At 43.5% G+C, this 27,965-nt stretch overlaps 1 protein-coding gene across 3 annotated transcripts in view; it reads right to left on the reverse strand.

Moving 5' to 3' along the window:
* Positions 1-970: 970 nt before the first annotated feature.
* The window catches only part of LOC123773990 (monocarboxylate transporter 12), a 219,636-nt gene continuing 192,641 nt past the window's right edge, over positions 971-27,965 (reverse strand). For 2 of the 3 annotated variants that reach the window (XM_069318730.1, XM_069318728.1), the window contains 5 exons: positions 19,305-19,581; positions 16,764-16,971; positions 11,178-11,354; positions 7,256-7,388; positions 971-3,900 (listed from right to left, as the gene is read on the reverse strand). In XM_069318730.1, coding sequence (XP_069174831.1) covers positions 3,351-3,900; positions 7,256-7,388; positions 11,178-11,354; positions 16,764-16,971; positions 19,305-19,581 — 1,345 coding nt within the window. In that variant the 3' untranslated portion in view covers positions 971-3,350. The remainder of the gene's footprint in view (positions 3,901-7,255; positions 7,389-11,177; positions 11,355-16,763; positions 16,972-19,304; positions 19,582-27,965) is intronic. The other variant, XM_069318729.1, reaches the window with a different exon arrangement.

The following is a 27,965-nucleotide window of genomic DNA, read 5'->3' on the forward strand; positions in this document are numbered from 1 at the left end:
AGGGTAAGGGTAAGCAGAACAACCCCCCTTTCCCACACACACACACAGGCAGGGTTTCAATTGAATGTATCCCATGCATGACAAACATCTATGTCCTGGACTAAAATTGCATGGAACAACAAATGTAGTTGGAAACTCACAAAAAGAACATGCACTGTGGGTGCAAACCACAAATGGAAGATCTGCATAATAACATTATCAAGATACACAATTTGCTCAGACGATAATTCTATAACCAATGTTCCAATGATGTATGAATATTTCATTCAAAATGATCTGCTACCAAAAATTTTAGCCAAATATCCCCAGTTTGCTAACTGTAGGTAGTAACTAAGTGATTGTAACCTATTTGCCGCTGCCCACTGGATGGGGAGCAGTGTGCAGGACAAACATATCAATTGTGACACTAGCTCCCCACATATGTCAGTTGCTGAATTTGGAAACTGTACTTGTGGTCGATCTCGAACCCATTGATGATGTGATGACTTATACTGAATTTTGTAACTAGCTCATCAAGATTTTAACTTGCTTAGCTAAAGGAATTGTGGGGTTCAGTCCCTGAGCCCATTATGTGCCTCTGTAATCCTTTCCACTACTGCCCACAAGATGGGTATGGGGTGTATAATAAATGAACTAAACTAAAAACATACACGAGAAGTGTTCACTAACAGCTAAAACCTTACAGAGGTCATTCCAGGCTGGATTGTTTGCCTTCTCTAATGCATTCCTAACACCCCAGCATGACCTAGCAGGCATTTGGTAACATCCCTGCTGCTTAAGAGGTATAATGTGAACCAACTCTGACTAAACATGCTCTTATCCATGGAAAAAGTTGGATCTTGCATTAGGAAAACATTGAGTGTAATAGTTCAGGAAAATTTCGTTTTTGTTTTCTGCTTTCAAAGTTTGGTTTTGATATATTTTATGTGCATGACAGTGTTTTGTACTTTAGTGTTTCAAATTACAAAGCTCAAAGGATCCTTTATTTCTAATGACAACAAATGTATTCCTGGCTTGTTCATATGTAAATCTTATGTTCATATGTTTACAATCTGGATTACCAGATTGTAAACTTTATTCTTCACAGAAACAGTCTTGAACTACTTCAGTAACTGATACTGAATGATTCATGTTGACAAATACTCAATTGGTTGATAAACAAGACTGACATGGTATTGCTTCATAATACCTACTGACTGACATGGTATTGCTTCATAATACCTACTGACTGACATGGTATTGCTTCATAATACCTACTGACTGACATGGTATTGCTTCATAATACCTACTGACTGACATGGTATTGCTTCATAATACCTACTGACTGACATGGTATTGCTTCATAAATACATACCATAAAAATACCATTATTTTTTAGGTAAGCTTAACAATATTCAGTACTAGCTTGATGACCCATTTTTGTAAAATACTACACTGTATATGTAATTTGATGATTATGCTCAATTCATAGTTTCTTACTGCTTTCCTAATAGTCTGCAAAATATATTTAATGTTTGTATGCCAGCCAACACATGCAACCTTAGACCATGCAATCACAAGTCTTCAGGAAATCAAATGACCTCATTTAGTCTTGTTGGGTTGTTAATGTTTGAATTTCTATGTATTACTGTATGCTGCATATCCAAGTTATAATTAATTCTGTAGTTTACTTAGATTGTATATATAAAATGCTATTTTCAAGGTCTAGGTAATCTTAACAAGCCTAACTTAAGTGAAATGCCACTTGCATTTTGGACGTACAGTACTCTATTCATTCTTTCAATTATTTAAGTTTTAAACTCAATATTAACCATTCAGCCTTTTTTGAAAGTATGCCACATATCCAAACAAAGACTTTTGAGCTTTAAGATGAGAGAACTCTTAGGTCGAACAAATATGATTCATTGTCATATTAGTTTAAAAAACTACATAATCTCATTAAATGCACATTTTCTGTATCATATGAAAGACCATAACTATTGATTTTTAAGATAGGCAGACAGAAAATACTGTAATCTTGAAAGGTTTCATACAATGACACCATCGTATAAGATTATGGCACTCAATTGTCACCCACAAGCATTTCACTTAATCCCCATGCATCATTTGTGGTTATGTTCATCACAGAGATAAGAACCATGAAGTGACACAGGTGGTGGCAAGAAGACACAGGTTATCATCACAACTTCAGCTTACAACAGGACATGGTGTCACATCATGAAGTGGGAGCCTTGCGTAAGAAGGTATGTAAATCGTCATATTTGATCTGGCAGGATACCCAACAGCTATAGTTTGGTAGCATTTATCACAGCAATTTGGAGATTACCATGGTGTTTTTAGCCTTTACCACTGGTTGGTAAATCAATACAATGGCATGCTAGTCTTCACCATGTTGTCAGCACATAATTATAATGGCGACATTGCAGCCTCCATCAGAATGGTCCAGAAGATCTTTATCTTAGTTGATCTTGCAATCTTCATGATAATGATTTGGTTGCATTTATTACTGTAATTATGAATTTTCTCTAAACAAGTTTAGAGAGACTTTACCAGAGTAGCATTCATTATAACTGTCACTCTCTAGCAAGCTGGTCTGGTAGTCTTTATCTTGGTGATTTTGAAACCATCCTTTAATTAATTAATTTAATAGTCCAATCTGTATAGACTGTTACCCCCTATAAAGGTCTCATACCTCTGCTACTGATTTACATTTTTTAGCATTTGCCACATACATGTAGTTTATAGTTCCTACCAAAGGTTTTGTAATCGGTATCACTCCAAGCTTCTTTGTAGAAAGAGACAACAATAAACTTCAGGGAGCAACAGACAACTTTTGGGAATTAACAGACCTCTTTTGGGAAGTAGTTCTTAACTTCTTCAAAACTAGAATACAAGTTTTTTGTAACAATATAAAAAAAAATTGGCACCCAGAAACAACTTTGTTTATATGGTACTTCAGGGAAAAATTTGGATTTTTCTAATGAGCTAAACATTTTTCATAAGTAAATAACACACTTGCATAATAAGTGTATTTATTGTATGGTTGTTGCACTGAATGTTGTTGATATAGTTGAAATTTATATTCAAGCATTATATTCAACAGTACAGATATCTTATTTTATCTATGTCAAAATCAGTTACAAAATTCAATTTGCTTTTTTTAGGAAGACAATAGTTTTATGCAAAAAATGCTGTCTGTTACAAATAGCTTTGCATTTTCAACACATTTTCACCATACTACATGGTAAGCAATAGCTTACAATAATAAATGCCAACGGTGAAAAGAAATCACAAGTCGAAGTGCCAAGATGGCAATGTGCTTCCTGTGAGGTAATATTACCAGTCCACCCTCATACTGATGCTTCCTCAATCACTGTAATACTGCGGTGGTTGCCGGATTTTATATTCACTTTTGGGTTGCTTACATTTGAAGGCTCATGACTGGATGAAGAGGCACCTTTATCTGGAGGTTTCTCTAATTTTCCTGGAGAGTCCTTACAGTTAAGTGAAGAATTTTGCCTGGTTAAGGACATTAGACGCTTCCTCCCTCGTCTTTCCACTAAATAGGGCATTTCATTTGTTTTCACTAGATTATTCTCATATTCACTCATCATAAGATAATTTTCGACTTTGTCACATGAGGTAATGCAATCCCCGAGGTACTCCAGTTCCTCCAGAAGATGGTCAGGAATATCCATATCAGCTATGCCCTCCTCAGAAATACAGGTAAGTTCAGGTTTATTCCTTTGTTCTGGAATATCAAATGCAAAGGATCGCTGCTGTAGAAGTGCGAGGGATGGAGTGTGCGCTTTATATGTTTCACGAGTTAGGTGGGCCAAAGAGTCTCTTCGGCGGCTCTCTGGGCATGTCTCCTTCACACAAGTGTGGTTAGCTCCAGATCTGGAAAAAAAAGGCATTATATAAGATGCAATGACTAATAAAATTTAACTGAATACAAAAATAATACATTTTGAAAAGTAGCAAATTTTTTTATTCATTTGATATATCATGCTATTGTGATTTCTGTGTGTATTTTTTAATATAATTTAATGATTTGTTACACTGATCCAAAGGGTAAGTTATGCTGGCATGCTATGTCAGCGATGGCATGGGTTAGCTGTATTTAAGAGAGATTTAAGGCCAAAAAGTGAGACTATGCAGGATAGGATAGCCACAGTGCTCTTGTGGAACGAGATTTTCCAAACTCTAATTCCTGTGCCATGAGGCCCTAACTGGATTGTAATCTCTTGCAGTGCTTGAGCAAGAGCATTCTAAATCTATTCATTAAAAATGCATGTAATATCATGTGGAAGAGGGAGATATCATGTGCACTATATGCATTGATTTAATTCAAAATGAGTGAGCAGAATTGCTTCATAATTTACTCTCACACAAATTGAGCACCTTTTAAAAAATTTTGAGTATCAAATTTGAACACTGAACATGCATGAGGCATGGATGATGAATAGTTCTCAAACTTACAAAGTAGGTTCAAAGGGAATATCTATAGGCCACACTGATCCCATAGGGTATTTGGCAGGGCCTGAAGGACAAAAATTCCCCAAACTATGTAAATAAACGATAAAAAATTCACAAAACTAGACCGAGCTCACTCGACCCACCTCCCCTACTCATTTGGGGGAAGGAAAATGGCAGGCTGTAGTCAACCGACTTCTCCACTCTCAGCTCTGTTCTGATATTAGTGTGGGTCAGGTCCCCTTTGAGTTTCTCTGGCTCCAGTGTCATGTTCTCAATAAGTGGCTTGGCATCTCTTTGTATGAAGCACCGTCCCTCGATTGCAATGGCCCTTGTGGTAGACACCTTCGGCTGGTCTGGTCATATATGGGGGGGAGGGGTCCTATCGTGCCTCTCTCTGATCCAGCTGTTGCTCCGGGTCCTGATGGGGTTGGATTCTTATCAGGTGTGTGTGATCCTTCTAGATTTGGTGGCCAGCCTACCATTGGTTCAAGCACAGCTTGCTCGGTGTTCGAACCAGGGTGTTTTTCCGCAGCTCTGCTTCTATTGGTGGATTAGCCCAGTGATGTTTTCACCGGTTTGGTCTTTTCTGCTCTACACGTCTGGTCGTTTTCATGTGTGTTTAGCGTCTTATCTCTGGCGATTGAGAGGCTATGTTCAAGGTGTCCCTCCTGCACTCTTCCTGAAGGTGACAGTATGGGGTTTGTGGTGTTCATTTCGCTACATCCTTTCTCTTCGTCCCTGTCCTTCACTTTCTGAGCAGGTGGTGCTCTCTTTTTGTGCCCTGACTTTTTCTTGGTCGGCATCTCATGCTGGCTACTGTTGCCTCGTGTCATGCAGCATTTGCAGACACACTGCAGCTTGCTTTCAGGGTTGATACTTCCTCAGCTCTGTTCCCCTTGCTGTCTCGTGCATTTGTTTCATCTCCATACTGCTTATATACCACTTGTGCTTGGTTGGTCTCTAGACCTTGATCCATCCTTTCTGTTGATTTCGGGTGTCCCCTTTGACCCAGAATTGTTGCTAGTTTGTTTATGGTTGCACTGGCTTCCAGTTGCGGGGTTGGTGTGCTTCATGTTCTCTTTCGATGCCAGGCTTTTTGTTTCTTTTTGGCCCTGGTGGATGCTTGTTAATTTGCTGCCAATTCCTTCTTTTCTGGTGAAGAATTAGTCGGTTGCCTTCGAAAGGTGTTTTTTTTGTTGTCTGGTTTGGCCAGGGAGGCAATGTGCGTGGAGTACCTAAGTGTAGTTACAGGATGAGAGCTATGCTCGTGGTATCACGTCTTCCCAGCGCTCTTTGTCCAACCCGTTCTTGACTCAAGTCAATTCCATCCAGAGGTCGACCTCACACACGCATTCATAAATGTTAATGTGCTGTTCATTCAAAACAGGAATTTTCTCAAATATAAATTAATAATATAATATATTAGCATATTGTGCATATATTTTAGGTTACACTTCACACTTCCAGAACAAGTGCTTCACTGGCGAATTTTGTTCGAGCTACAATGCTATAAAAGCTTCACCCACGTACTACAAATAATTGCCAACAGAACCTAAACACCTAACCTAACCAGTGCCTAAATATGAACAATATGCTCATATATAATAATATTAATTTATATTTGAGAAAAGTTTTGTTTTGAATGAACAGAATGTTAAAATTAATGAATGCGTCTTTGGGGTCGACCGCTGGATGGAATAGACTAGGTCCGAGCTGGACAGGTTGTGGGCTGATAATTAGGTTTGGAGGTTCTGGTTGTCACACAGGTCTGACGACCGTGTCTCTTGTTCCTGTCCTGAGCCCGGGATTCCTGTGTGGAATTATGTCATCTTTTTGTCTGAATGTCTCATCCTTGGCATAGTCCCTGCAGTGCTTCCTCCCTCGTGTGTGCCCACTAAGTCCTTCAACATGGGTAGTTAGCTTCACGGAGTCACAAAGAGCTTTCCTCAGAACCAAAAGTGAATGTAATGAAATATAAAATTTCTAGGTAAACCCTGGTGGCTTCCTTACACCCTCCCTCTCTCTCTCCCTCCAGGGCATGAAGGGGGGGGGGAGAATTTCCATCTTCAAAGAACTGAGGATGGAGCAGCTGGCTGACTGCATCCTGCCTTCCTCCTACAATCAAATGAGTGGCGAAGTTGGGATGCATGAGCTAGTTTAATGAATTTTCAATACTCGGTAGTTTGTTTGCATAGTTTGGGTCATTTTTTGGCAGTTCTTGAGGCTGCAGTCTCATTTAAAGCCAGCAGTGGTTCATTTTGTTTCACTGATTTTCTGGATTCTTTCCTGGTGGAGGCAGACATGAATAAATTCATAGAAATTTTACTGTAAGTGCCACTGCTCCCTGTGCCTCTGTGAGAGGGGAAGGGGTAGGTTCTAGCTTGTGGTCCCTGGTATGCCAATAGAACTCCATGACTAATGGGGACCTAGTAGTATGGCTCACTTTCAAAGATAGTAGCTTCAGAGAACTACCGGGTTCATCCAGAAATTGGCGCTAAATTACATTCAACGCAGATTTTTTAATGATTATGCACAGTCTGGCTCTCAGCTATAGGAAAAATAAATTCACTTGTACCAGAGCACAAAATTAAATATAAAATCCCACCAGAATTGTATATGTTACAAAATGTATGCACGTTACAACTAAAACGGAATCGCACATACAAAGTGATAAAATAAAACAAACCTCATTAGATAAAACTGCAACATTTAATAACATTAAAAAATATTCAACAAACATAAAGTGAGGAGTAGGTGTGGGAAGATGGTATCTTACTTGTGTGTGTGCTTGTGCTTAGCAGCATTCCTTCGATGTATGTCAATGAGGAAGATGGTCATAGAACCGAAGATGACAAATGTTGAGGAGAAGTAGTAGCCTGCCTTGTCTCCATAGCCAATGTTGATGTAGCCTGGAAAGGGGGTAGAAAATAATTACTGTACTTGGAAACAAGTGAGGAATGCATACATGGAAATGTCCAGAGAATGCATGCCTAGAAATGTGCAAGGCATGAATATCTGGAAATTGGAAGAAATATAATATTTTTAAAATTGCAAATATATATATATATATATATATATATATATATATATATATATATATATATATATATATATATATATATATATATATATATATAAATATATATATATATATATATATATATATATATATATATATATATATATATATATATATATATATATATATATATATATATCTATATATATATATACAAACACACACACACTAAGGAAACTACTCCAAGCTTGTACTAAAGAGGCACCCTTCTTGAGCCCAGATGGGCACATGTATAAGCAAGTAAATGGGTTCTCCCCTAGGTGTCCTGTTTGCGAACTTCTACATGGGTACCATCGAGCAGATCTTAGTTGACATGGACGTGATACCTGCCATATACTGCAGGTATGTTGACGACATTTTTACACAGGTACTTGATGTCAGACGTCTGCAAGAGCTGAAGGACGTATTTGAACGGAATTCTGTGTTGAGTTTCACTTACGAGATGGAGAAGGATGGGAAGCTTCCCTTTCTAGATGTAACAGTCACGGAAAGGAGCGGAGGCTTCCACACTGCAGTCTACACTAAGGAAACAAGCATAGGAATGTGCCTCAATGCCAATAGTGACTGCCCAGACAGGTACAAGAGGAGTGTTGTCAATGCTTATGTTGTCGACCATACTCTCAGCCAGAGCCCAGGATGGAAGCAAGTCAATGAGGAATTCTGTAGGGTACGGCAGGTCCTAGTCAACAACGGCTTCTCTAATGGTTTTGTTGAAGATATCATAAAAAGAAAGGTAAAACACCATGCAACCTCTGAAGAGTCAACTAACACAATACATGTACCTTGAGGTTACCTTGAGGTGCTTCCGGGGCTTAGCGTCCCCGCGGCCCGGTCGTCGACCAGGCCTCCTGGTTGCCGGACTGATCAACCAGGCTGTTGGACGCGGCTGCTCGCAGCCTGACGTATGGTCACAGCCTGGTTGATCAGGTATCCTTTGGAGGTGCTTATCCAGTTCTCTCTTGAACACTCCCTATTAGACTATTTTACAGGAACTTCTTTTTGACAGCTCATAAAATGGAGGAAAGGATCCTGAAAAATATTGTTGATAGGAATGTTATCCCTACAGACAAAAATCAGAAAATACAATTGACGATTTACTATACCCCCCCCCCCCCAAAAAAAAAAAAAAAGGCCAACCTACTCATGAAAAACTCTCCAGACAAAATGCAGTACACCAATGTCGTCTATGCCTTCAAATGCCCACTTGGGGGACTGTAAGCTCCAAAGAACTCAGTATATAGGCAAGACAACAACATCTCCAGGCGATTAACAATGCATAAACAACAGGGCTCCATAAAGGAACATATAATCTCCTCTCATAACCAGACCATCACCAGAGAAATCTTAACAAACAACACAGAAATCATCGATAAATACAGTGATAGCAGGCGGCTCGACATCTGCGAGGCAGTACACATCAAAAAGTCAACACCAGCAACCAACAGCCAATTAATGCACAACTATATTCTACCCACTTCAAGACTCCGAACCAATATAGAAGCATCAAGAGGAAGTATGGGCCAATAGGCCCTCTGCAGTTACTATCATTCTTATGTTCTCATATCTAATTAATACCCATAGTTTCGTGTTCTGTCGTGTTTGTCACAAGTTTGTTCACCTCACCCAAAACTGTTGTACCATATCATCTCACCCAAATGCGAGTATAAGTATGACGGATTAGCGTGTTTACAGGTTACAGTTGTGTGTGTAAACTAAAGGTCTTTGAAAATTTAATAAGTTATTACGAAACGCGATCAGGCGTCGCGTCATACTAGAAATAAAAATGAATTTTGGAGAATTTATTTTTCAATTACCATCGACAGTGAAAAGAAACATAAGAAATATTGAGAAAATTCATGTTAGAATTATTAATCTTACCTTTTCGGTCATATTTAACAATATATGTTTACAAGAAAGACTGCTACATATATATATATATATATATATATATATATATATATATATATATATATATATATATATATATAGCTTTATCATTTCATAAGAAAAAAATATTGAAAAATATATAAATTCAGGAAAACTTGGCATATTAGGCAAATCGGGCCTTGCATAGTAGGCCGAGTATGACGTTCTGGCTACTAGGTACAACATATATATATATATATGTCGTACCTAGTAGCCAGAACGCACTTCTCAGCCTACTATGCAAGGCCCGATTTGCCTAATAAGCAAGGTTTACATGAATTAATGTTTTTTCGACTACCTAACCTACCTAGCCTAACCTAACCTAACTTTTTCGGCTACATAACCTAACCTAACCTAACTTTTTCGGCTACATAACCTAACCTAACCTATAAAGATAGGTTAGGTTAGGTTAGGTTAGGTAGGGTTGGTTAGGTTGGGTCATATATCTACGTTAATTTTAACTCCAATAACAAAAAATTGACCTCATACATAATGAGATGGGTAGCTTTATCATTTCATAAGAAAAAAATTAGAGAAAGTATATTAATTCAGGAAAACTTGGCTTATTAGGCAAATCGAGCCTTGCACGGTAGGCCGAGAAGTGCGTTCTGGCTACTAGGTACGACATATATATATATATATATATATATATATATATATATATATATATATATATATATATATATATATTATATTATATTATATTATATTATATTAATAGCCTAGACAAATCATGGAATGAACAGCCTAAAAGTGGACAGGAAATAAGTAACACGAAAATGCGCATGGAATGAACAGGTTATGAAATCAGCAAAGTAAAATATCACTGCATGACGACTGAAACCAAGGCATTTTTTTTCTACACAGGTACAGGAACAGATAACTGCTGACTCCTGTAAGCAAGCTGAGAGATTTCCCATCACATAGTTCATGATAAGCCTTACCCATTGGTTTCCCCCTGGAATACAACCTGCCAGTCACTTAGAAACCAGGTATTCAATCACTATAGTGGGTGGACAAAGCCATACAGCTAGGGGACTGGTGCTTAGTTAATCCTCTCTGGCCAGGATATGAAGCTAGACCAAATCGCTTGGGAAGAGTGGGGTGGGTATATTACTATTGTAATGCTTATGCGCTACCGCTCACAGGATGAGTATGGGGTGTACAATAAACTAGCCGCCTTCGGCGGCAAGAAAACTAGTACACCACCACCACCACCAGACTGGTGTGAATCGTTAGTTAATTTTGTACATAATCTGTTTGGAAAGTAAATCTGGAGCATTCAATACCTAAATAAATAAAAAAAAAATTAAAATCATGTTTAGGCTTGCCTATGAAGAGAGCTTCTCTTCTTAAGGGTGTAATAATAATTAATAATAATACAACTACAGAAGACCAGTTAAACTTCCCTGTTTAAGGCAAGCATTTTAGAATCCTATACTTTATCTCATTCCCATATTGGTACTGAACTCTTTCCTATACAGTACTTCTTACCTTAGTCCTATTCTTCAACCTTCTTACCAATCATCTCACTCTCTTACCTTATAAATTGACATTCTTTACACTTTTCCATTACACGATGAAGGTCCAAGATGGACCAAAATACAATATTGACAATTCCTTCACGCTCAGATTTGTGGGGTTGGGGTCCTAGAATCCTTAACTACAATAGAATCTCAATTCCAGTGCTCACCTGTTATTGGGACGCCAATGGCTGTAGGTATAGCCTGGGAACACTGCACAAATCCCCAGGTCCGGGCAAAGTTGCGGGCCCTGACCTTCTCATACGTGTACATTTTGAGGGAGTAGTGGAATCCCCCGCAGAAGATGCCATAGAGCCAGGCGAAGAGGACATACCCATGATAACCTGCTGGGAAAGTGTAAATTATCTGTTGGAGTACAGTATATGGCTTTGGGGGTTAACGGTAAATTACAGTTGTAGGTGAGTGAATGTGTGTAATTAATTACAGTTGTAGGTGAGTGAATGTGTGTGTGTAATTAGCACAGTGTAGTTACAGGATGGGAGCTATGCTCATGGTGTCCCGTCTTCCCAGTACTCTTGTCATAAAACACGGATAGTTTTGGCGTCCACTGCCTCCTCATTTTTCTTGTTCTAATTATCTACCACTCTTTTTTGCAAACGTGAACTTAAAATATTTGTTTGGCACCTTTATTTCCTTAGTTTAAATCCGTGACCTCTTGTTCTTGAAGTTGCAAGTTTGAAGAATTCTTTTCTTGTCAATTATGTAGATTCCTGCTATTATTTTGAATTTAGTGATCATGTCGCCTTTTATTTCTCTATCTTCAGCATATTAAACACTTCTAGCCTCTCCTCATAGCTCTTGTATTCAGTTCTTTAGTTTAGTTCATTTATTATGCACCCTATACTCATCTTGTGGGCGTTAATACAGAGGCATATAATGGGCTCAGGGACTGAACCCCCACAATTTTTTTAGCTAAGTAAGTTACAATCTTGATGAGCTAGTTACAAAATTTCAATACACATCGTCACATCATCAATGGGTTCGAGATCGACCACAAGTACGGTTTCTAAATTAAGCAACTGACATATGTGGAGAGCTAGTGTCACAATTGATATGTCTGTCCTGCACGACTTATACTGAATTTTGTAACTAGCTCATCCAGATTGTAACTTGCTTAGCTAAATAAATTGTGGGGTTCAGACCCTGAGCCCATTATGTGCCTCTGTAACCCTTTCCACTACCGCCCACAAGATGGGTATGGAGTGCATAATAAATGAACTAAATTAAACTAACTGTCCTGCACACCGCCCCCCCCCCCTATCCAGTGGGCAGCGGTAGATAGGTTACAATCACTTAGTTACTACCTACAGTTAGCAAATTGGGGATATTTGGCTAACATTTCTGGTAGCAGATCAATTTGAATGAAATATTTACACATCTCTGAAACATTTTCTATAGAATTGTCTCTGAATTCACGTATCTTTTCACACTCCATCACATAGTGACGAAGGGTGTGCGAATAATTTTGCTGACACGGCTTACATTTGGTCAGGTCTACATCAGCAGATAATGAGAACACACCTCTATGGATGATCCAAAGATGTGTGACTTCTCTTACATGATAGTATGATAGATGGAATTACTGGTGTCGATTTCACTTTACCTCAGAGGATCAACAGTTACTCAGTACTATAAGAAGTTGAGTATTTTCTTCATTGTGTAAGATAGACAAACTGTATGATGGACATTTATGCAGAGGTAATTAGAAAGTTTATGTACTCTTTAGGAAGAGAGAAGTTGATTCCAAAGAATGGTTATAGAGTCACTAATCAGTAAAACAGATTAGTGACTACAGTTACTATTGTACAGTACTCTGAGTACTGCCCTGTGGTACTCCACTAGTAAGACTTTTCCAATCTGTTACATTGCCTCTGAGTATCACCCTCGTCGTTCTGTCAGAAAATTCCAGGTCTTCTTCTACTGTGATTTCTAGTTGAGTTATACATACACACCTTGTCATTCTCTTTGTACCCGTCCTCACCAGTTCACAGCTTCATCGCCTGTTCTTTCACTGTTGTTTTCCTTCTGATGTGACTGTGGAGCACTGTTTAGTCCGTCTTGGCTTTATTTGCAATGTCATTTTCATACTATATCTCTGCTTTTCTTCTCACAATGAGGTATTCATTCCTGGCCCTCTGGTATCTCCCTCTGCTCTCTGGCACGCTGTTATTTCTTTAGTTCTTCCACACCCTTGTATTGTTTTGCTTCCTCGCATGCCTGATGAAACCCTGGATTCCTCTTTTTGTTTTTTCTTTTTGGGCCAGTATAAACATGTTTATTGCTTCTTGACATTTTTGTGTGACGTAATCCATCATGTTTTGCACACACGTTACTCAGTACTATTTCCCATGGTATTTCTGTTAGGAATTTTCTCATCTCATAGTGTCCCTTTCGGTATCTGAGCCCTTTGCTTTATAGCCTGTGTTTGTGGGAGATTACTCCTAATTCCACCAAATACTTTAATGTCAGTACACTGTGGTCACTCATTCCCATGGGGGGGGCTTCAAACTTAACTTCCCTTACGTCTGATTCATTCAGGGTGGATATAGATGGAGTCTAACTGGTTCATCTTCCCCTCTCATTCTTGTGGGTCTCTTGATGTGTTTGCTTAGAACGTTTCTTGTTGCTACATCCAGTAGTTTAGCTCTTCAGGTCCTCCAATGTGGGTCTCTGTCCTCCCAGTCTATCTTCCCATGGTTGAAGTCTCCCATGACTGTGTATGTTTTCACATATTTGTGTCTGAAGGATCAAACTTTAGCTCTTGGATCCCATGTATGTATGATGACACCAATTAAAATAAAGAGGATTACATCTGGAATTATTCGAATTTTGTTTTTCGATCTATTACCGATTACCTGGTTGACCTGGTTGATGGGGTTCGGGGAGTTCTTCTACTACCCAAGCCCGGCCCTAGGCCAGGCTCGACTTGTGAGAGTTTGGTCCACCAGGCTGTTGCTTGGAGCGGCCCGCAGGCCCACATACTCACCACAGCCCGGCTGATCCGGAACTTCTCTTAGAAAACAGTCCAGTTTTCTCTTGAAGATGTCCACAGTTGTTCCGGCAATATTTCTTATAGTCGCCGGGAGGACGTTCAGCAACTGTGAACCTCTGATGTTTATACAGTGTTCTCTGATTGTGCCTATGGCACCTCTGCTCTTCACTGGTTTTATTCTGCATTTTCTTCCATATCGTTCACTCCAGTATGTTGTTATTTTACTGTGTAGATTTGGGACCTGGCCCTCCAGTATTTTCCATGTGTATATTTTTAGATTATTATGATTAGATCAGATTATTATGAGTCTGAGGTAAGAGTCTGGGTAAGGGGTCAGTGGTGTCTGGGGCAGGAGTCTGAGGTAAAATTGGGGAAGGAGTGTCAGGTAAGAGACTGATTCACAACATGGTTTTACAAATGGCCGTTCATGTTTAACAAATTTGCTATCATTTTATTCTAGCATAGTTGAAGCAGTTGATAGTGGTAAGGATTGTGATGTTGTGTACCTTGACTTTAGCAAAGCTTTTGACACAGTGCCACATGAAAGACTGATTAAAAAGTTAAGAGGCTCACGGTATTAGGGGTACTATATTAAGTTGGATTAGGGCATGGATATACAAAAGAAAACAAAGTTAGTATAAATGGGGTTAAGTCAGAGTGGGAAAATGTAAGTGGAATGCCTCAAGGCTCTGTCCTGGGACCTCTGTTTTTCATAAATGATAAATGGTTTTTCATATAAATGATTTAGATTCAGGTTTGAGCAGCAATTTTTGCAAATTTGTCGATGGTACAAAAATCGGAAGGGAAATAAACACGGAAAAAGACTCTCTATCACTTCAAGACGATCTAAATAGAGTTTTGAAATGGTCAAAACATTTGCAGATGCAGTTTAATTGCTGATAAATATAAGGTTTTAAGGCTAGATAATGATGATATAGTTACAGCTAGATGGCATCGAGATTGCGAAGTCGGATTGCGAAAAAGAGAATTATGATTAGTAAGAATTTAAAACCAAAAAATCAATGCATAAATGTTCGTAATAAGGCAAACAGGACACTGGGATTTATTAATCGAAGCGTTAGTAACAAGACACCTGGTGGTGTTGTTCCGCTATATCTTGCTCTGGTTAGGCCCCATTTAGATTATGCAGTTCAGTTTTGGTCGTCGTATTATAGAATGGATATAAATTCACTAGAACGCGTCCAGCGTAGGATGACAAAGTTAATCCCACAAATTAGAAACATGTCATTTGGCGAAAGATTGACAAAGCTTAAATTACATTCACTCGAAATGCGAAGAGTTAGGGGTGACATGATAGAGGTGTACACGTGGATGAATGGATATAACAAAATGATATTAATAAACTATTAGAAGTAACAACACAAGACAGAACGCGAAACAATGGGTATATATTAGATAAGTTTAGATTTAGGAAAGACCTGGGGAAAATACTAGTTCGGTAACAGGGTTGTTGATTTGTGGAACCAATTACCGCGTAACGTGGTGGAGGTGGGGTCCCTTGATTGTTTCAAACGTGGGTTGGACATGTATACCAGTGGGATTGGGTGGTTATAAATAGGAGCTGCCTCGTATGGGCCAATAGGTCTTCTGCAGTTACCTTTATTCTTATGTTCTTAAGAGTCTGGGGAAGGGGTCAAAGGTAAGTGTGTGGGGAAGGAATCTAAGGTAAGAGTCTGGGGAAGGGGCTAAGCAATGCTGGACCTGAGGGAGGGGCAGGGCAAGGCAGGGTGGGAGCGGCAGCAACAGTGTACTGCGCCATTACTCAAAAGTGGCGCAAACTTTGCTGGGAAAAGATTTACTGGAGAAAAACTATAACACCGCCGGAAGCTCGGCAATAAGAATGCCGACCCAACGGCTTCCACCAACTTTGATCATAAATTAAATGGGATTGTTGATCAGGCACGCGCACACACGTAACAAATCTACTTAGTTTGTATGATAGAGCCACAGAGATTTGACAGGAAAGAGTATGATGGGTTGACTGCATTTATCTGAACTTAAAAAAGGCTTTCGACAGAGTCCCACAAAAGAGGTTGTTCTGGAAACTGCAACATACTGGAGGGGTGACAGGGAGACTTCTGATATGGATGAAAAATGTCCTGACAGAAAAATAGGGGCAGTAATCAGAGGTAATGTATCAAGACTGCAGAAATGTTACAAGCGGAGTACCACAGGTTTCAGTTCTAGCGCCAGTAATTAATTTCACTATATAAATGATCAACAATAAGGTATACAGAATTATATGAACATGTTTGCGAATGATCTCAAGCTACTAGAGAAGATAAAACACTAAGACGAGTGTCGTGCAAATGGAATTGAATGTGAATAAATGCCACATTGTGGAACAGGAGTAGGTAGGCCAAACATAATATACAATTATACGAAAGGCTTTAAAGAATTCAGACAAAGAAAGAGATCTAGGGATAAAAAACTATCACATGAGGACCACACAGAGTACATTGTGCTTTCCACTCTAGAATTGCTTTTAAATACATGGATGGTGAAAAATTAAATTAACTGTTCACGACCTTTGTGAGACCAAAACTGGAATATGCAGCAGTTGTGTGGTGCCCTTTACACATTGTGTGAAGCACATTAATAAATTGGAAAAGGTGCAAAAGACATGCAGGTAAATAGCTTTCGGAACGCGCACACACGCACACGCACACACGCGCACACGCACGCACGCACGCACGTACGTTGGAAAGCCAAAACCACTTACCTTCGACGGCGGTAAAGGCGAGGGTGGAGACCCCACACAGGAACATGGAGGCCTGGCAGAGGTACTGACGGCCCACTCGACACTCCGTGTTCTTCTGCAGCACCACGAAGCCGAAGGCGCAGCAGCCGATCACCCAGCCCAGCCCCAGGTACGTCTGCAGCAGCAGCACGGACACGTCTCCTAGGCCCTCCTCCTGAGCCTGATGCGCCTACACACAGCACAGAGAAATGAACGACAATGAGCTACGGGCCGGTCTTGAGGAGAGACGGGAGTAGAATTCAACTGAATTTCTTCAATTCAGCCATTGAAGAAAACGTCGACAATGTTGGCCAAGGTGGGGATGACTCTCATAATTATTATAATCCATTTTGTGTGTGTGGGGGGGGGGACAGGCAGCCTGTGTATGTATTTACGTTAGGCTTATATCGACTTCTCCCTAAGGTGGAACTACTGACACTCCCCCAGGATGCAATCCCACTACAGTTACCTGACTCTCGGGGGTACCCATTTACTGTTCGGTGAACAGGTGCATTAGGTGAAAGAAAACGTGCCCGAGAATTTAGGTCCCTCCCGGGGATCGAACCCACGATCCCCGATAATCAGTCGAGAATTAGGTCTTAGTACTACAGGACCTATATTGTTCAAGTTCAAGTATGTTTATTGAGACAGAAAGAAATACATCTCAAAGGGATAGAGTAGCTTAGGCTATCTCTACCCCCCCCCCCCTATTGTTCCTGCTATATATCAACAATGATGAACATCGCTCCCCTGAGTCCCATATTGAAATTGAAATTGAAATAAGTTTATTGAGGTAAAATACACACAAAGGGATGAGGTAGCTCAAGCTATTCTCACCCCGTTCAGTACATCGTGTTAATACATACATAGACACACATCACAAACAATAAACATATTACCAAACATTCTGAGAGATAAACATCTACATTTCCTAAGAGTCCCATATCGACTGCTAATGAAAAGGCAGATTAAAATGCATCTACGAATACTATTTCGTATTTTAGACCTTATATAGCCAGAATGGGAAATAAATGAGAACATAACTACATAACGAGCCTTCAAATGTGACATATGCAGCAAATTAATGTTGAATTCTCATTTAGTTCCAGTTCCAGTAATGACATTTATATGTAACTGCTAACTGTAGTTGACACTTCAATAACTGTGATAAACTAGGCTGCCACGGCTAAGCGAACGCTGCCATAAACTGTTCACTCGTATAATTAATTTGGTTTAGCTTTCAAAAATATTTGAACAATATTTATATTTACACTAATGAACTATTGATTAATCTGCCGTATATGAGGTTTGTCTCTCTAATGACCCGAGCGGCAGTTGTCGATCACTGTACCGGGAGTGGCCATGGTCGACTACTGTACCGGGAGTGGCCATGGTCGACTACTGTACCGGGAGTGGCCATGGTCGACTACTGTACCGGGAGTGGCCATGGTCGACTACTGTACCGGGAGTGGCCATGGTCGACTACTGTACCGGGAGTGGCCATGGTCGACTACTGTACCGGGAGTGGCCATGGTCGACTACTGTACCGGGAGTGACCATGGTCGACTACTGTACCGGGAGTGGCCATGGTCGACTACTGTACCGGGAGTGGCCATGGTCGACTACTGTACCGGGAGTGACCATGGTCGACTACTGTACCGGGAGTGGCCATGGTCGACTACTGTACCGGGAGTGGCCATGGTCGACTACTGTACCGGGAGTGGCCATGGTCGACTACTGTACCGGGAGTGGCCATAGTCGACTACTGTACCGGGAGTGGCCATAGTCGACCACTGTACCGGGAGTGTCCATAGTCGACTACTGTACCGGGAGTGGCCATAGTCGACTACTGTACCGGGAGTGGCCATAGTCGACCACTGTACCGGGAGTGTCCATAGTCGACTACTGTACCGGGAGTGGCCATAGTCGACCACTGTACCGGGAGTGGCCATGGTCGACTACAATACTACTGTATCAGGCAGAAATATGTAAGTTGGGAATACAAAACTAATTGAAGCCTTAAGGACAGGAGGAAGATCATGGTTTGCTGATATTAAATATCATAAGATTAGGTTATCAGTAGAAACGCTAGTCTAGTATGACCAGTATGTTACGAGGACCAGGAGCTGGAATATGAGGTCGGAGTGAAGCAACGGTGCTCACCACTTGGACCATCGGGAATCGAACGCCGATCCCTGCAGGAAGCCATGTAGTCGTTGTACCGCCTTGTGTTAACACCAATTTTATGAATTTCCGATCCATTACTGAATCAAGACCCAGTAAGGGAAACTGCAGACTACGAAACATTATTTATGTCTGTAATGTCTAAACCTCAGAGGAATGTGTAATGTCATCATAGAAGAAGTGTTCAACTCGGCAACGTTATGTCGTCGAAGAGACGGTCAAGATGCGGGAGGGATGTCGAGGAAGGTGAGGAGAGAGTGCGGGCGACCTAGACACCAGTGTAATAACGCTACGAGAGACATTAGCTAAGCAGAAGACCAAACAGGAATACTGACTTACCAGGTATATTATGGGCGTGGTGATGCCGAAGGAGGAGAGGCCGATGGAGACGAGGAGGATCTGCACCGTGCGGCTCTTGAGTGTGGCCACGTCGAAGAAAGGCGGCTTGTCGTCCTGACGGTTCTTCTCCTTGACCTTCCTCTTCTGGTTCTTCAGGTGTAGGATGGCCCGACGCTGAGGGTGGTAGAGCGAGGCAGAGCGGTAGAAGGTCCCCATCAGGAAGGTCAGGAAGATGACCCCCGTCACCGCCTGCAGCCCAAGACGCCAGCCGATTGACCTGGCCAAGATTGATTGATTGATAAAGATTAAGCCACCCAAGAGGTGGCACGGGCATGAATAGCCCGGAAGTGGCGGCCCTTTTGAGCCATTACAAGTATCAAGGACTGATACTGGAGATCTGTGGAGGCGCGACTGCACCCTGCGTGACGGGAGATGTCTCCCGTGGACCTGGCCAAGTACATGGTACACTGAAATAATCGCTGTCGCTAAGTGAGGTGTGTCAGCAAATCTGTTCTATCCTAGATCCTTGTGCACCACTGCACTAGCTGCTACCTTACTCACTCTTGAGCTCATGATGATATCCTCATAATGCACCCAGAGTCTGCCAGTGCAGACTACTTATCACATGCCTCTGTATGACTAACCATCCTGTGTGATGGGGCTATTTGTAGACTACTCATAGCTGAGTGGATAGAGTTGCCTCACACGCGTGGGGCTCGCGGTTCGAGCCTCCTAGAGCCCAGGTGAATGAATTAATAATTGCAAAACCAATAATTATGTGAAATTTAGGGGTCACCTATATGCAGAATTTATGTAAAGCTGATATTAACGTGGTTGATATTGGCGCCATAAACATTCTGAATGGCCTTGTGTAATGGAGTCTGTGGTGTTAGGCCCGGTTGGTTAGTTGTGGTGGTGGTGGTAGTGGTGGTGTGATAGTGGTGGTGGTGTGATGGTGGTGGTGGTAGTGATGGTAGTGGTGTGATGGTGATGGTGGTGTGATGGTGGTGGTGGTGTGATGATGGTGGTGGTGGTGGTGGTGGTGGTGTGTTGGTGTGCTGTTGGTGGTGGTATAATTACAAAGCTAACGATAGGAGCAAAAATATACGTGTCATATTTATTCTCTTTATACCACACACACACACACACACACACACACACACACACACACACACACACACACACACACACACACACAGTAGGAATAGAGGCAAGATTCCAAAGCAGTAGATTACACTAAAGCGCAACAAGGCCAGCATTCTTCAGGGCTCCACGAAGACTGTAGAGCCGCGCGTGGCAGCAGGCCGGGGACGGGACACCTCCCGCTCTGGACACCAAAACAACACTGAGAAATAACTCTAATATTTCTTCTTTAATGGACCTGAAAGTGATTAATGAGTGTGTGTGTGTGTGTACTCACCTATTTGTGCTTGCGTGGGGTTGAGCTTTGGCTCTTTGGTCCCGCCTCTCAACTGTCAGTCAACTGGTGTACAGATTCCTGAGCCTACTGGGCTCTATCATATCTACATTTGAAACTGTGTATGGAGTCAGCCTCCACCACATCACCCCCTAATGCATTTCATCCGTTAACTACTCTGACACTGAAAAAGTTCCTTCTAACGTCTCTGTGGCTCATGTGAGTACTCAGTTTCCACCTGTGTCCCCTTGTTCGCGTCCCACCAGTGTTGAATAGTTTATCCTTGTCTACCTTGTTAATTCCCCTGAGGATTTTGTAGGTAGTGATCATGTCTCCTCTCACTCTTCTGTCTTCCAGTGTGGCAAGGTGCCTTTCCCGCAGCCTTTCCTCGTAACTCATGCCTGTTAGTTCTGGGACTAGCCTAGTGGCATACCTCTGAACTTTTCCCAGCTTCGCTTTGTGCTTGACAAGGTACGGGCTCCATGCTGGGGGCTGCATATTCCAGGATTGGTCTTACATATGTGGTGTACAAGATTGTGTGCGTGTGAGTGTGCGTCTGTGTCACTTCTGTCGTCATCTTATGTATCGTAATTTCGAATCATCGCTCTTCTAGGTATCTAAATGACTACAGACACCACCCCACACCCACAGACACCACCCCCACACCCACAGAAACCACCCCACACCCACAGACATCACCCCACACCCACAGACACCACCCCACACCCACAGACACCACCCCCACACCCACAGAAACCACCCCACACCCACAGACATCACCCCACACCCACAGACACCACCCCACACCCACAGACACCACTCCACACCCACAGACACCACCCCACACCCACAGACACCACCCCACACCCACAGACACCACCCCACACCCACAGACACCACCCCACACCCACAGACGCCACCCTACACACCCACAGACACCACCCCACATCCCCAGACACCATCCCACACCCACAGACACCACCCCACACCCACAGACACCACCCCACACCCACAGACACCACCCTCACACCCACAGACACGACCCCACACCCACAGACACCACCCCCACACCCACAGACACGACCCCACACCCACAGACACCACCCCACACCCACAGACACCACCCCACACCCACAGACACTACCCCACACCCCACAGACACCACCCCACACCCCACAGACACCACCCCACACCCACAGACACCACCCCACACCCACAGACACCACCCCACACCCACAGACACCATCCCACACCCACAGACACCACCCCACACCCACAGACACCACCCCACACCCATAGACACCACCCCACACCCACAAACGCCACCCCACACCCACAGACACCACCCCACACCCCCCAGACACCACCCCACACCCCCCAGACACCACCCCACACCCACAGACACCACCCCACACCCCACAGACACCACCCCACACCCCCCCAGACACCACCCCACACCCCCAGACACCACCCCACACCCACAGACACCACCCCACACCCCCAGACACCACCCCACACCCACAGACACCACCCCACACCCCCCAGACACCACCCCACACCCACAGACACCACCCCACACCCACAGACACCACCCCACACCCCCCAGACACCACCCCACAGACACCATCCCACACCCACAGACACCACCCCACACCCACAGACGCCACCCCACACCCACAGACACCACCCCACACCCCCCAGACACCACCCCACACCCACAGACACCACCCCACACCCCCCAGACACCACCCCACACCCACAGACACCACCCCACACCCACAGACACCACCTCACACCCACAGACACCACCCCACACCCACAGACACCACCCCACACCCCCCAGACACCACCCCACACCCACAGACACCACCCCACACCCCCCAGACACCACCCCACACCCACAGACACCACCCCACACCCACAGACACCACCCCACACCCACAGACACCACCCCACACACCCACAGACACCACCCCACACCATCCCACACCCACAGACACCACCCCACACCCACAGACACCACCCCACACACCCACAGACACCACCCCACACCCACAGACACCACCCCACACCCACAGACACCACCCCACACCCCATAGACACCACCCCACACCCCACAGACACCACCCCACACCCACAGACACCACCCCACACCCCCCGACACCATCCCACACCCACAGACACCACCCCACACCCACAGACACCACCCCACACACCCACAGACACCACCCCACACCCACAGACACCACCCCACACCCCATAGACACCACCCCACACCCCACAGACACCACCCCACACCCACAGACACCACCCCACACCCACAGACACCACTCCACACCCACAGACACCACCCCACACCCACAGACACCACCCCACACCCACAGACACCACCCCACACCCACAGACACCACCCCCACACCCACAGACACGACCCCACACCCACAGACACCACCCCACACCCACAGACACCACCCCACACACCCACAGACACCACCCCACACCCACAGACACCACCCCCACACCCACAGACACTACCCCACACCCACAGACACCACCCCCACACCCACAGACACCACCCCACACCCACAGACACCACCCCACACCCACAGACACCACCCCACACACCCACAGACACCACCCCACACCCACAGACACCACCCCCACACCCACAGACACCACCCCACACCCACAGACACCACACCCACAGACACCACCCCACACCCACAGACACCACCCCAGATGGAACTCACACCATAAGAGCCACCCAAGCACCACAAGAGATATCAGCTCAGTAACTCGTAACACAACTTAAGGGGCCACAAATTTATAGTCACATGGCTCCCTCTTCCATGAGGGGTTATGGGTAAAGGTAAGAAGATGCAAAAATAATGAAGGGATGCATTAAATCTGACAGGTGGGAGGGGGAAGGAGGAGAATGGCGGGAGAGGAAGGAGCGTAGAGGAAAAGCAGAGCGAACGGTGATAATTACACGGAAGAAAACAATAATAACTGATAATTTACGTAAGAAAGAACTGGAGGGAGTTGGCTCTGGAACAGGGAAGGTGGGGGGGGGGGGGGGGGCAGAGAGAGGTGGTGAGACAACTTAGGCGTTGTTGGCCCTCTTGTTCCAGGGAAGAGTTGGCCCCCTCTTGTTCCAGGGGAGCGTTGGCCCCTCTTGTTCCAGGGAAGAGTTGGCCCTCTTGTTCCAGGAAAGAGTTGGCCCCTCTTGTTCCAGGGAAGAGTTGGCCCTCTTGTTCCAGGGAAGAGTTGGCCCTCTTGTTCCAGGGGAGCGTTGGCCCTCTTGTTCCAGGGAAGAGTTGGCCCCTCTTGTTCCAGGGAAGGGTTGGCCCCTCTTGTTCCAGGGAAGAGTTGGCCCCTCTTGTTCCAGGGAAGAGTTGGCCCCTCTTGTTCCAGGGAAGAGTTGGCCCCTCTTGTTCCAGGGAAGAGTTGGCCCCTCTTGTTCCAGGGAAGAGTTGACCCCTCTTGGTCCAGGGAAGAGTTGGCCCATCTTGTTTCAGGGAAGAGTTGGCCCTCTTGTTCCAGGGAAGAGTTGGCCCTCTTGTTCCAGGGAAGAGTTGGCCCTCTTGTTCCAGGAAGAGTTGGCCCCTCTTATTCCAGGGAAGAGTTGGCCCTCTTGTTCCAGGGAAGAGTTGGCCCTCTTGTTCCAGTGAAGAGTTGGCCCTCTTGTTCCAGGGAAGAGTTGGCCCTCTTGTTCCAGGGAAGAGTTGGCCCTCTTGTTCCAGGGAAGACTTCTACATGGGTACCATCGAGCAGAAGGTCTTAGTTGACATGGACTTGAAATCTGCCATATACTGCAGGTATGTTGACGACATTTTTACACAGGTACCTGATGTCAGACGTCTGCAGGAGCTGAAGGAGGCATTTGAGCAGAATTCTGTGTTGAGTTTCACTTACGAGATGGAGAAGGATAGGAAGCTGCCCTTTCTAGATGTAACAGTCACGGAAAGGAGCAGAGGCTTCCACACTGCAGTCTACACTAAGGAAACACACTTAGGAATGTGCCTCATTGCCAATAGTGACTGCCTAGACAAGTACAAGAGGAGTGTTGTCAACGCTTACGTCAACCGTGCTCTCAGCCACAGCTCAGGATGGAAGCATGTCGATGAAGAACTCTGCAGGGTAAGGCAGGTCCTAGTCAACAACGGCTTCTCCAATGGTTTCGTTGAAGACATCATAAAAAGAAAGGTGAAACGCCATGCAGCCTCTGAAGAGACAACTAACACAACACCTATACCCCCTATTAGACTATTTTACAGGAACTTCTTTTCGACAGCTTATAAAATGGAGGAAAGGGTTCTGAAAGATATTGTTAATAGGAACGTTATCCCTACAGACAAAAATCAGAAGATACAATTGACGATTTACTATAAAACCAAGAAAACGGCCAGCCTACTCATGAAAAACTCTCCAGACACAAAGCAGAACGCCTTAAAGGAGACCAACGTCGTCTATGCCTTCAAATGCCCACTTGGGGACTGTAAGCCCCAAAGAACTCAGTATATAGGCAAGATAACAACGTCTCTTTCCAGGCGATTAACAATGCATAAGTAACAGGGCTCCATTAAGGAAGAAATAATCTCTTCCCACAACCAGACCATCACCAGAGAAGTCTTAACAAACAACACAGAGATCATCGATAGATACAGCGATAGCAGGCGGCTCGACATCTGCAAGGCACTACACATCAAAAAGTCAACACCAGCAATCAACAGCCAATTAATGCGCAACTATGTTCTACCCACTTCAAGACTCCGCACCAATATAGAAGCATCAAGAGGAAGTATGGGCCAACAGGCTCTTTGCAGTTACTTCCATTCTTATGCTCTCATATCCAATTAATACCCATTGTTTCATGTTCTGTCTTGTATTTGTCACAAGTTTGTTCACCTCATCCAAAACTGTTGTACCATATCACCTCACCCAAATGCGAGTATAAATATGGAAGCAAATGGCGTGTTTAAAGATTATAGTTGCGTGTGTAAACTAAAGTCTTTGAAAATGTAATAAGTTATTACGAAACGTGTTCAAGCATCGCGTCAGACTAGAAATAAAAATGAACTTTGGAGAATTGATTTTTCAATTACCATCAACAGTAAAAAGAAACATAAGAAATATTGAGAAAATTCGTGTTAGAATTATTAATCTTACTTTTTCGGTCGTATTTAACAACATATGTTTACAAGAAGGACTGCTACCAAAATATACTAACACATACATATACATACACTCCACATACATACACATACATTTATATTCTACTCTGACAGGGTAAGATAGCTGAAACTAGTGTGTTATTAAGCACTTAACCATCGAAGGTGATTAAGATGCTTTTACAAGCTCAGGTTATATAGTTATCTTGAGATGATTTCGGGGCTTAGTGTCCCAGCGGCCCGGTCCTCGACCAGGCATTCACCCCCAGGAAGCAGCCCGTGACAGCTGACTAACTCCCAGGTACCTATTTACTGCTAGGTAACAGGGGCATCAGGGTGAAAGAAACTGTGCCCATTGTTTCTCGCCGGCGCCCGGGATCGAACCCGGGAGCACACGATCACACTTCCAGCGTTCTGTCCGCTCAGCCACCGGCTCCCTAGTTACATCACATACATTGTATAATTGATACATTACATGGGCAATCTTGGGTACAAGTCCAATGTATCATCAAGTGTTCCAGTATTCATATAGTAGTTACAGGGTTCAGCATACCTGAGCCCCGGAGGGCGAAAGTCTGAGAGGAGAGGCTCCCAAACACCTGAGCACTGAACGATTCATCCAATTAACAATAATGAGAAATCATTTAGAAAATAATTCATCAGAAAGTTTAATCAAATGGAGATTGGTTTAATCCTTCAGCGTTGGAGAATTTAATTTAAAATGGAAGAGGAATGGGATAAGAATAGGGAGGAAGGGAAAATTATGAAGGGAAGATAAGCGGAATGAAAGAGCGGAAGGGAGGAGGAGGGAAGATGGGAGCGATGGGAAGATGGGATTATCCCCTAGATGTGCTTTTCTAGATGGGGATTCGATACCGGAGCTTCATGCTCAAGGGTTGATCTCACGTAGGGTAAAGACTGTGCTCTGAAAGCCTCTTTGTCTAAATTCCTGAAGATTACGCGAACATTTCCCATATGCTGTAGACGCTATTTTTCTGAGTTCCTCAGTCGCTAGGTTCGGTGATACATATACTCCAATATTTCTGTTTCTGAGAGATTAGCTTTTGGCCCGTACTGTCCATGGGGCTGTTCATCTTCCTGCCATTAGCCTAATGGCTTTGGATTTGTCAGGGTTGAAATCCGGAGGCCATCTTCCCGTCCAGCGCCCGCCAGTGGGTCGAGGTCTTCCTGTAGTCTCTCGCACTCATCTTCCTCTCTCGTCTCCTCAGCTTTGTATCGTCAGCAAAAGGAGGGATATAAATAAGCCTATTTTCTGTGTCAGGTTGCTAACATATCTCCGCAAGAGAATGTGTTTTTTGTACCGAGTCCTGTTCCTTTCCCTTTCTCTCTCTCTCCCCCCTCCTTCCTTACCTCTCTCTCTCTCTCTCCCTCTCATCCTTCTCCACACACTATATGTGATCACTGGGAAGTTTCACTCGCTTTCTCATATTTATTGCCCCTCATTTCTCTCTCTCACTTCTTCCAATTCTGCCTACCACAAATTTATCGCCTCTTCCCTCCCTCCCTAAGTTCATCATCGCTCTTCTTTGAATCAAACCTTTCCATTTTCATGATCTTTCATCTATTTTAGTTTCTATCTCCCACATTTTCTTCTAATCTCTGACTTTCCACGAAATTTCATTCAGTTTCCTTATCCACGCGGGACGCTTTCTCAGTCCTGTTTATTCAACTGGCATCAACTCTGACGTTGTTAAACACCTTTTTTGGGTGAAGATGTTAGTAAAACTTTCCTTTAATGGTTCATTCGGCTGTCACTTTTTTTTTAAACTAAGACTAGAATACATTACAACCCTTTTTAATCTTTCTAATGATAATTGACCTAAGAGCTGTTAACCTTCAGTAGCTCATCTGAAGCCTAGATAATCATTTATTTGATGAGCTTATTATTTGTATCTAGTGGGAATAAACTAAGTTTTATGCTAATTATCGTGACCCAGGAGCCAACTGTGTGCCAGAGCCTTCATGTTGTCAGTGGACCTGATCTATCGCGTATCTGCACGCTGAGCGAAGGTGTTCCCAATGGTTGTCACTTTCGGTTCAAGGCTCTCGTGC

Source organism: Procambarus clarkii, chromosome 91 (assembly GCF_040958095.1).
Source record: "Procambarus clarkii isolate CNS0578487 chromosome 91, FALCON_Pclarkii_2.0, whole genome shotgun sequence".
Classification (NCBI taxonomy): domain Eukaryota; kingdom Metazoa; phylum Arthropoda; class Malacostraca; order Decapoda; family Cambaridae; genus Procambarus; species Procambarus clarkii.